We start from the raw sequence: 11684 nt of genomic DNA, 5'->3' as shown, positions 1-11684 counted from the left end.
AAATCTGTAGCAAACAAATTGAAAAAAGAAAAAAGTTAGATAGAAAATAAAATCAGTCGGTTTTTTTTTTTTTATGAAATATAAAAAGAAGTTTTGAAAAAAAACAATTTGAAAGACCAAATCTGAGAAAACAGCAAAGTTTCTCCCAAAAGTTGTTTTTGATTAAGACAAGTTTTAAAATTTCATTTCTGGACTGCATTTATTTCACATTTCAATTTACAATTAATCTTTTTTATTTTCAAATTTCCATTCCAAAAACGTATTTTTGCTTTTGACATTATTGAAACAAAACTCACTGCATAGAATTGAAATATCAAACAGGCTGACTGTATTTATTTATTTTAATTTGGATTTCATTTAGGGGTATCAGAGTCCATTTCCTTTAACCTTATAGCCATGCAGTTTGGGCTGCAACTAATGATTATTTTGCAAATCAATAAAAAAAATATTTTTATATAATAAATTAATAATCGTATAGCCAAAGGTTCCTCAAAAACAATTCTTTTTTATTTTTTTTACAGAATCAAACCAGGTGAAACTAAAACTTTTCCACTTGAGCAGTTCTGGATAGAGCCTTTTAACGAAAAAGAAAGACTTATCTTTATTTTTTCCAGCGTGGGTTAAATGCAGCGGAGAATTTGTCCAACAAGAGGTCAATAAAGTTCAATTATTATTAATTTTATAATTATTTTATCGGTTAATAATCAGATAGCCAATGGTTCCCAAATGTAGACTTTTTACGAAATTAAAGTTCTAGAAATACATTTTTTTTATCTTAAATGCTAAATGTTTATATATTTTTTTACATTCCTGCTCTAAGCAGGTCGCTCTGTCAGCTAAAGGCCTGTTTTACAGTCTCTATACTCCAGTCAGTGATTAATCGATTACTGAATTAGTTGACGATTATTTCAATAATAGATTAATCTGATTAAGTGTTTCAGCCATAGAAGCAGTACTTTTTATTGGTCAGTCCTAAAAAAATAATCTTTATTAAAAGCTTAGAAGTCTGTGGTTGATACTGGTGAAAATGGTCAGAAGTGTGAAGCTTTTCATGAATTGAAGCGATGATTTTATTTTCCTCTCTGACTCCCAGGAACATCCCAACCTCAGAACCAGGCTGGACGACGCCTTCCTGCTGCGCTTCCTGCGGGCCAGGAAGTTCGACTATGACCGCGCCCTGCAGCTGCTGCTTAATTACCACGCGGGCCGTAAGGCCTGGCCGGAGGTCTTCCAGGACCTGAAGCCGTCCACCGTCAAACACGTCCTGGACCTGGGTTTCCTCACCGTCCTGCCGAGGCCCGATCCCAACGGGAGATACATCCTCTTTCTCCGACCTGGTAGGTCTCTGTGTTCTTCTCTAAAGGAACCCAAACAACTTTTATTAGGATAATCTTTGTTATTTTGTCATTTTTATCTGTTAAAGATGATCTCTCTGTGTCTACTGTACACCTTGGAGCTTGCTCTCTCCTCTTCTTAATCCTCTCAGGCTCAAATTAAGTTGTAGTTGCAGGAAAAATCTGATATTTGGAGAAAATGATCATATGGGCTAGTAACATACAAGATCAGACTTTTTTTGAGAGAGACCTTCACATGCAATGAATTCTGGGATGTTGCAGATTTGCAACAGTGGCCCGGAGTGGTAAATTAACACTGAAGACTGAATCTGATATGAACGTTAACTTTATTTGAATGTCACAAACAAAAAATTAACAAAACAAAATTCGAAAAAAAAACTTTCTCTCACAAAATTAGAGACAACTTTTTCTCAGACTTTTTCTCCACCGAGATATTAAAAGCTCTCTAGAAGGCCGTTTCTGTTAAACTGTTGCTCAAAATATAGGCAAACTAGAAGATAAAGCATATAGCATCCATTGGTATCTGTTAGGGCACACGTTGTGAATCTGCAACATTGAAATCGAGATGCCTCTGGTTAAGAACCCAGAGGAGATAAAATCTACTAACTGGCATGTGTCATATTTATACACATTCATGATTCATCTTATGTAGTATTGATTTCAAAATAATGGAAATTGGTAGTGGTACTTGCATGAAATTGGTGCTTAGAAAATCTTAGCCATGTTGAAAGTCAGTCAGCAGTGTTATCTGGTGAGCTGGAGAGAATCTGTTTGTTGCAAATGCACAACTAAGTCCTTCTGTTGCACTTCTGAGTAACAAAAGCTCTTAAAATATGGATGTGGAGTAATTTACTAAGTAGCATTTAGCTGTTGCAAATCTGCAACATCTGCCTGGAGAGGGTTAATCCTAAGACGAGATCACTCGGGACAAACTCTTTAAATAACACTTCATAATTAATATTTATTGAATAACCATGAGACATGCCTCCTGGACATCTCCCTGGTGAGGTGTTCCAGGGAGACCCTGGACACGCTGGAGGGACTATGTTTCTCTGCTGGCCTGGGAGCGCCTTGGGATTCCCCCGTAGCAGCTGGCCAACGTGGCTGTGGAGAGGGACGTCTGGGCCTCCCTACTGAAGCTGCTACCGCCGTGCCCCGACACTGGATAAGCGGAAGAAAATGGATGAATGGATGGATGTAGACAGATGACAGATTTTAAAAGAACTTGTAATCTTACTCAGATCAGAGAAGTTGCTTAGATTTACAGAAGGCAGCTGCTCACCTCTCAGGAAGTGGCCCCGATAAACAGTTAAAGAGGCATTTTATACATCTCCAGTCTGCCACATCATTACATCATTACATCATACACGTTTGCAGATGAGTAGACACCCATTGTTCCAGCCTTATCAAAATATTACACTTAGTTCTTAGCTTAAGGACGCCGCTATTATTTCATTCTTAAATCTTTGCCACGTACAGAATGAAGATTATAACTGTATGTCCAGACAATGAAACTGTATTAATTAGATAAACTATTGTGGAAAACATCAGCTCTGATACGCAACAGGCAGTTAATATTTAATAAACTCAAACATCAATCGATGATAATTCTCCTACCATATCGCAGGGAAATGGAAAGCAGACGACTATCCCTTTGTGGACAACGTGCGAGCCATTTATCTGACTCTGGAGAAGCTGATCCAGCCTGAAGAGACGCAGGTGAACGGGATCGTCATCCTCGCCGACTACACGGGGGTGGGAATGTCGCAGGCATCCAATCCAGGCCCTTTTCTTGCTAAAAAGGTGGTGAGCATTCTGCAGGTGAGACCTTATTTAACCTGTTTTACTTTGATCAAACCAACCTGATTGCATCCCAATGATTTGATTGTTTAATAAACATGGATTACCACAGCGGTCCGCTGGGCCGAAAGTTATTGTCATGTTCTTCAAAGTTAAAGTCATGTTTTACTTTCTTCACATTTGGAAAGTTCTTCTGTTTGCAGATGATATTTGATTTATTGTTTTCTGTTCTGGTTAGAATTAACACTAGATTTGGGAAATTTCAACAAAATAAACAAATAAACTAAAATTGTGGTTGGAAGAAAATATAGTATTAAATCTGACAAACAAAATAGATCTAAATATATAATATTTTTAAAGTTAAAACCACAGGAATTACAGGTACTGTTTTTAATAGACAATTTTTTTTTTCATAGTTTATTTTTAATAAATGTTTAGACGGTAATAGAAATAAAACTAAGAAAAAATAAATAAATAAATCCATGACCCCACCAAGCAAAACAATCATAAAAAAAACATAAAGTAAGAAATAAAAGGAAATTTTTTCGGGTTTCATTCCAAGGTTATGAGGTTATGGATACGAATAGAATGAAACATCAGGGTACGGTGGTTAATTACACAGAAAACTTTTCCATTTTTCCTGTACTGTTCAGATGTTTCTGAGGGAAGAGGTCAATGGTTCAATTCCATAGAGTTTGTTTTTATGTTCCCGTATTCAGGAACAGTTGGTGGTTTCTCCTTTAATCCTTTCTATGGCCTCTTTGCTGCCTGTAGTTTCTGGAAAAGGTTTCTGCTCCGCTTCTTTAGTCCAGATAATCGCTAAGCTAGAATACGGTTAAACTCGTCCAGTTTCAGTTCAGTTTACTAGTCTTAATCACTTCTGTCCAGTAGGGGGGGGATCTTAGCGCATTCCCAGAAAACATGGAAATGATAGTTTCCTCCTGCATTTACAATCATTGTTATTGTCACTATCCGATCCGTCCTGCGCATGCAGGAACAGAATAATTTCCAGCTAGGCAATTCTTCCTTTTTCTTAGTTGGTTATTCTTTAGTTTTTTTCCGGTGGGGGTTTCTTTTAGAATATTTTTGTATCTGCGTAAATATTGCATATTCTAAAAAAGGAAAAAAAGCAATACAGTTAAATAGCCGTTCAAACGTTACTGTGACTGCTCTGAGCATGTCCGATGATGGCGTCACGCAATACGATGGAGAGAATGTGAAACGTATCCATTTCTTCCAGAAAAGTCTTCAATATTTTCTATACGATGTAGTTTAGCATTCTTTAATGTTTTAAGGCCGAAAACAATAATTTATAAAAAATAAAGAATAACGGCCGATTCCAATGCCAAAATCGATAAATCATGCATCCCTTAGAAGTACACTTTCAATTCCATCCATCCAGAAAAATATGGATATGCTTCATTTTAAATATAGCACATTTCTTTTCTTAACACATAACACATTCTTTCTGGTAAACTTGAAGATATATTTTATTGCATGTTGCATATCCCAGTAAATCTGTTTCACCTTTAAATCTGCAGCTCTCCCTACTTCTCTCTGTTTAAAAAGATCTATGAACCTCTTTACTAATATGATAATGCCAGAAACAAAATGTCTAGATATGTAGAGGCTCTGCAGTCTGATTCTGTCTGTTTAATAAGAAAACATGTTATTTTAACCTGTAACTGGGAGTCATGGTCCTCTGAGAAGCCAATCTTTTTTAAACTGGTAAAGAAGAAGAATTCTGAGAAAAAAGTCAGAATTCTGAAATTAAATTCAGAATTCCGAGATTAAAGTCAGAATTCCGAGTTTAAAGTCAGAATTCTGAGAAAAAAGTCAGAATTCCGAGTTTAAAGTCAGAATTCTGAGAAAAAAGTCAGAATTCCGAGATTAAAGTCAGAATTCTGAAATTAAATTCAGAATTCCGAGATTAAAGTCAGAATTCCGAGTTTACAGTCAGAATTCTGAGAAAAAAGTCAGAATTTCGAGTTTAAAGTCAGAATTCTGAGAAAAAAGTCAGAATTCCGAGATTAAAGTCAGAATTCCGAGATTAAAGTCAGAATTCTGAGAAAAAAGTCAAAATTCCGAGATTAAAGTCAGAATTCTGAGAAAGAACTTTTCCCATGTTAAACTGAAATAAAATTAAAAAATCAGTTAACTTTTTTTTTTTTCAGTGGCCCTAATCCTCTTCCGTATATTTTAATACTAACTTGTATAAACTTTCCGTTTTTGCTGAAAAAGCTCAGTATGTCTAACGAACGGATTTTTGGTGGCATCTCTAATTTTTATTTACTTTTACTTAAACATCGAAGTAGCTGCGGTTAAATTCTTTGAGTGCTGCTGTGGGTCTCTCTCCTCTAGCATGTAGCGACTCTGTACGTCAGCGAAATGCGACCGCCAATCAGACGTCTGATGATGTTAGACCGAGAGGCGGGACACTGGAGCAGCGCAACAGAGGGGAAAAAAATTGACTCAAAACGCTAAAAACTCAACAACAAAAAAAGAATAATTTAATGAGTGGAAAGGGGGGAAAAGTGGTGGGAACATGTCCACACGAGTCCTTCAGAAAGTCACGCCTGTGGCAGGACGGATCGAGTAGTGCCAGTTACCATGTTTAGTATTTTTACTCTAGTGAACTCTGGAAGTAATAAAAAAAACCTCCCAGCATTATTCCAAGTTAATTCCCCCAATCTATAGTTTTACCAATGTTTTTATTTTTATGTTGTTGTTTTTTTTTTTATTTTATTCATCTGTTTTCCAAGCTTCTTGTTCTCATTCTCATCATTTTTTAATCAACAGGACGGCTTCCCCATCAGAATCAAGGCGGTTAACATAATTAACGAGCCTCGTATTTTCAAAGGCATCTTCGCTCTAATCAAGCCGTTCCTGAAGGAGAAGATGGCAGAGAGGGTAACTATTGACCTTTAATCATCTCCTCCACTAAATCCATCTCTCCGTGTTGCACCTTGCTTTTGCATTCTCTTCAAACTTGAAGAAAATAAAATGCTGAACATTATTGAATCAACCCTAAAACTAAACGGATTCCTCGAGGGAAACATTCTCTTCAATCAAAGGCACCAGGAAAACTTTGGGAAAATACTCCAACTTTGCACTTTAACTAGTTTGCCAACCGCCATTAAAACTTAGAAGAAGAAGAAGAAGAAGAAGAAGAAGGAGGAGGAAGTAGAATGCTAGCCACTTTTAGCTTGTTAGCTCGCAGTAGTAAGACTTTCTACTGAAAGATGAGGCTTCATCTGCTCTTTATTTCAGCTCTGCAGGAGTTGAGCCCAGTCTTTTTATTGGTTCTGATGCTTTAATGCAGCAAATAAATATTAAAATGTGTGAATTCAGGACATTTGTTCTCCATTTTGCCTGCTGCTAGCATGTTCTTGTGCTAAAATGAAAATTAGCTCCTTATTCTTTCATTTCCAACTTTAACTCCCCCCCCTTGCTTGGAAAAATCCACAGAAAAGCCGCACCTTCTTATACGCCACGTGGTTCAAAGCGTGGGAAAAATTAGCAACTTATACGGTAATATGAAAATAGTATGTCAACTTAAAAAAAAATATATTAATTTAGCGCTGGTTGTCTTTCAGTACCGAAAAATGTCATCTGCATTAACGTTTTGAAACACTGACCTTTGCGGTCGCTCCAAAAAATTGTGTGAATTTTGTTCCATATATTTCCAAATTGAACCTTAAAAAAATTCCATTCAGAAATGAAACTTAAAAAAAAAAAAAAAAGTTTTAATCCAAAAAATGTTTTGAGGTTTTTGTAACTTTGGTGGTTTTTTTTAGATATTGTTTATTTTAAAAAAAAGTTTTAAAGGTATTTCTTAGATTTATTTTACATTTTTGTGAAGGGGGGGGGGGTTACAGATTTTATACTTTGAATTGTTTTTTTTTGTTTTATTGAGATTTTATATTAACAATGTTTGTAAGGTGAGTTTTACAGATTCCATTCTTTGTAGAAATCATTTTCCAGATCATTCTCCTCTGGAAGGAGGCATGTAGACGCATTTCTATTGGTCCGCTGGACGTTAGCAACAACATTTGGATTGGTTAACATTAAGAGTTTGTGTTGGGTTTGAAGTGAAGAAAATGTGATCTGTAAACTACAATTTCAAAAGAACGCCATTACTAAAACTGAATCTAAAAAACAGAAATAAAAAAAAGAAAATTTAAGATTTTCATAAATATAATTAAAAAAAACTTTAAATTAAAACATTTCAACATGAAAAATACAATAAAAATAAAAAATATAAAAATGTAAAAATTAAAATCTGAGATAAGAGCAAAGTCAATAATCCTATTTTCATTTAAAAAAAATTAAAAGTTAAGTTTTTGAATTGCATTGTATTTGTATCAATTCACAAAATGTGTTTTTTTTTTTTACTTTCAAAAATATTGAAACAAAATTCACTCCATATATATCTGGCTGAATATGTCAACTAAGACGTTTCTTCCTTCTATCCATTTGGTTTTTGGAGAGTCGATATTAAACCTGATCGCTGTGGACAAACCTGAACTAACGGCTAAAGAGGGAGGCAGAGTTTTGGGAATAAATCTAGATTCTGCAACGATAGGGGAATAAATAACGTGCAGTAATCTGATATTAAAATCCTTTTAAAAACTCTTTCAAAGTGCTGTAAGGTTACAAACATAATGCATTCAGTTTTACTAAAACATGTCTCCTGTGTCTCTTTGCACAGTACGTCCTCCACGGCTCAGACCTGCGTTCTCTGCACCGGAACATCCCACCCTCCGTCCTGCCGGAGGAGTACGGCGGCCCCGCCGGCCGGCTGGACGTCAGCGCCTGGTCCAGGCTGCTGCTGGACTGTGAGGAGGAATTCATCGTGGAGTTCTGCCAGCCGGATCCACTAGAGGGCGTAGTGCTCCCAGAGTCCATGCTGTTTGATGGAGAAGAGGCTGCAGGGAAGGAGGAGGACACCTTCAGAGGGCTGCGCTCTCAGCTTTACTACTGTTACTGATGTTCCCACAGCCAGTCACTGAGGGAACCTGTCCTGTTTCATCTGAAACATCCGTTTAAACCTTTATTGGGCGACTTGTCAATACTCTACATCATAGATTTTACACTATTTAAAATCCACTTTACTTTCATAGGCGTCCAGTATTTGGTGGCCCTCCAAGGCAGCTCCACGCTTTCTGCTGAAGACACGAACTGACTCGAGTTCAGACTCTTTTCTTGTTTTTTTCACCTCCACTGATGGTTAAATTATACATTTATTTTCTTCAACAGTTCCATGCTTGGATGGTTATCACTTCTTTAGGGTATGAAATCTACTTTAATAGATAAAAATATAAAAAAAGATCAAAGTTTTTTTCTTAGAATCACAAAGTTTAAGTTGTTCTGTTACAAAGACTCCTTTTAGAGTTTATTTGAATCTAGTCTAGTAAATTTCCACAGCAAGAAAACATTTGATGGTTGGATGTTTATGTGTCGGATTTAAAAGCTACAAGATATTTTTAGATTTTTTTTTAAATAACATATCAGATGGTAATCATTCAATCTAATAATTGACATTTTTGTGTAGATTCAATAATATTTTTTGTTTTTTTCAGCCGATTCTAATTTCTTATTTTCTTTGAAGTTTGTCCCAACCGTTATGCTTTTTTATCCTCACTATCCCCTGAATCTTTTTTTAAAAAATCTCCAAAAAGTCAATCGGCGGCTCCTGATTGATGCGTTAATAGACCAAACATGTTCTTAGTTTAATTGCATTTAATCAACCGAGCTGAGGTGCATCTTTGAACTTTTTGTTCTGCATCTTTTCTCTGTCTGTGTTACATTCCTGCTATGGATGAATCAAAACTCTCACTACGGTCAAATACTTGTATTCATAAAAACAACGTGATAATCTGGACTGATGCCACTTCTATGTCTGACAAAGATACCAGTATCAAAACAGAGATCTTGGCTGTATATGGAGTGAACTTTGGTCCATCATTTTAGCTAGTTTAGTAAATGGAAATTTGGAAGAAAAAAAATGCATTCCATAAATTAAACTTCGAAAATAGTAACTTTCATCAATGTTTTTATTTTAGATTTTTTTTTCTAATTTAATTTTGTGGAATGTTTTTCAAATTAAAATTTTTTTATGTATATTTTTTAGATAGTTTTACGAATTGCATTCTTTTCAAATTGTGTTTAGAGATTACATTATTTTATCTCTGGAGGGAGGAGTGGAAAAGCATTTTCCATTTGGTCTGCTGGATGTTAGCAACAAGTTATTAATTATTAACAAGTTAATAATTAATTTAACTGGGTTTAAAATGAGGACAAGGTGATTTGCAAAACACAATTTGAAAAGAATGCAAATCATAAAACAAAATCTGAAAATAAGAAACTATAAAATGAGATCTGAGAAAACAGCCAATTTGCTCTTGTAACATTTTTTTGATTAAGATGTTTTTCCATTTCTGCATTTAAGTTTTTTAAATTTCCATTTAAAAAACATGTTTTTTGCTGACAACAATAATAGACCGAAATTCACTCCATACTTCTCCCTGTATTTTTTGCAGCTGTTACATCTTTATCAATATGTACTGAAGTATTGAGCCAGTTTGGAGAAAATCAGCAGCAGAAAATACAGATATTTGTGTTTAAATGTAAAGACTAATGTAAAAAGACCTCAGAGAAATAGGTAGTCAAGTAAAGTAAACCAAAACAGCTACTTAAGTACAGTAAAGTATTTATACTTGGTTACTTGAGACCTCTGTAGTTCCAGTGGTTTTTGCGCTTGCATCACCCCACAGTCCAGCTATAAACATATGAGGACAGTTTAAACATGCAGCCAATGAAAACATTGCCTTAAATTGCTCTGATGGTTGGGTTACGCTGTTTTTTGTTGTTTTTTTGCACCTTAGATTTGTTTCTGTTGTTGTCCAGAGAGTTTGAAGTTCATTAAAGGTGGCTGCTAGTTCCGTTTCAAAGACTTTGTTTAGTCAGTCTTTAGAGTTTGTTTTTTTTAATTTAGGTAATCTGCCTTATATTTGTTTTTGGATGATTGTTTTATTTGCCTGTTTTTTTAGACGGTCTTTAAAAAATGACATTACATGACTTTATTGACATCTGACTTGCCAAATTGTGAATGAAAGTGCAATAACATTGTCTGGATCGTCTCTCATGTGTCCGACGTTGAATATTTATGTCCGACCTTTTATTTTATTTTATTTTTTTACATAATTCAGGCATGTCTGTGACTGAGCTGTATATTTACTGCTGATGGTTAAGACAGTAAAGCTGTTATACAGAAAGTGCTACCTGTGTGTTGTTGTTGGCAAATAATTGGGTCTACCAGAACCCCCAGGGGAGGCGGTTGGTATTTTCAGAACATAGCTGTCTGTGTGTGTGGGGGTGGGGGGTATTGGGGGGGGCACAGAAGACATTTTACGATCTCCTGGGACTTAATGTCCTGAGAACAAGCTGTGCAATAACCTGGAGATTTACACAAAAACACCCAGGAGGTCTGCCTATGGAGTGAATTCTGTTCCATTATTGTTGCAAGCAAAGAACACATTTTGAAATTTGAAAAAAATAAAATAAAAAATACAATCCAGTAATGGAACTTTTTAAATTTTGTTAATTGAAAAAAATACTGATTTGTAAATAAATTTTTCATATATTTTTTGTTTCTTCCCATTTGGTTTTCCAATTTACTTTTTTTATAAAGTGACAGTTTTATAAATTAAAGTTTTATAATTTAATTATTTTTTATTTCTGTTTTTCCAGATTGAAAATGACATTATTTTTAAATTGCATTTTATAGATTAATTTCTCTTTATTTCTGGGGACGGTTTTTCCTCTTTATGATTGAACATGCATTTCTATTGGCCTGCATGGACTTGAGAAACATTATATTGGTCAATTGAGAACGAGTGTTTGTATGGGGCCTGAAGTGAAGAGAATGTGATCTGTGAAATAGAATCTTCAAATAATGCAATACGTCAGTGTTAAAAACAGGGAAAACAAAACAAAAAAATAATTAGGAAAAACAAATATTTAAGCAGATAAAATCTTCAAATTTTCTTTCAAACAATAACATATGAAAAGTGAAAGTAACTAGAAAAAAGGAAATAAAATCTGAAAATGTTTTACATTTATTCTGCATATTTTACTTTCCTTTCACAAAACATTTTTGTTTGCATCATTAATGGAACAAAATTCCCTCCATACATCTGTGCCTCAAAAGTTCCCAGTTTGCATATCGGATGCAAATATGTTTGTTGGAGTAGCTCCCTGTAGAGAAGCTGTTTTCTCTGCAAATAACATGACACTATCACATAGAAATGCAAAGTTAAACCTAGACATTTTAGCATATCTTGTAAAAATCTCATTTTGACAGATGAGCACAAAGTGGAGATCTATTCACCCATTCCTATCTTCTGGACCTTTTCAATCTCGCTTCTTACTAGTGTTCAATTCAGTTTATTTCTATAGCTCCAATTCACAACACATTTAATCTCAAGGTACTTTACAGTTCAACCAGATCATCCAGTCAGATTGATT

At 35.0% G+C, this 11684-nt stretch overlaps 1 protein-coding gene across 2 annotated transcripts in view; it reads left to right on the top strand.

Annotated features, from left to right (window-relative positions):
- ttpal (tocopherol (alpha) transfer protein-like) overlaps positions 1–8577 on the top strand; it is a 10506-nt gene extending 1929 nt beyond the window's left edge. For both annotated transcript variants that reach the window (XM_015393451.1, XM_015393452.1), the window contains 4 exons: positions 1094–1337; positions 2983–3176; positions 5955–6065; positions 7867–8577. In XM_015393451.1, the coding sequence (XP_015248937.1) occupies positions 1094–1337; positions 2983–3176; positions 5955–6065; positions 7867–8145 (828 nt within the window). In that variant the 3' untranslated portion in view covers positions 8146–8577. The remainder of the gene's footprint in view (positions 1–1093; positions 1338–2982; positions 3177–5954; positions 6066–7866) is intronic.
- The last annotated feature ends 3107 nt before the right edge of the window (positions 8578–11684 follow it).

Source organism: Cyprinodon variegatus, unplaced genomic scaffold, assembly GCF_000732505.1.
Source record: "Cyprinodon variegatus isolate N-32 unplaced genomic scaffold, C_variegatus-1.0 Scaffold642, whole genome shotgun sequence".
Lineage (NCBI taxonomy): Eukaryota > Metazoa > Chordata > Actinopteri > Cyprinodontiformes > Cyprinodontidae > Cyprinodon > Cyprinodon variegatus.
Note: the sequence above shows the minus strand (reverse complement) of the source record. Positions and strands in the feature narration are given on the sequence as shown.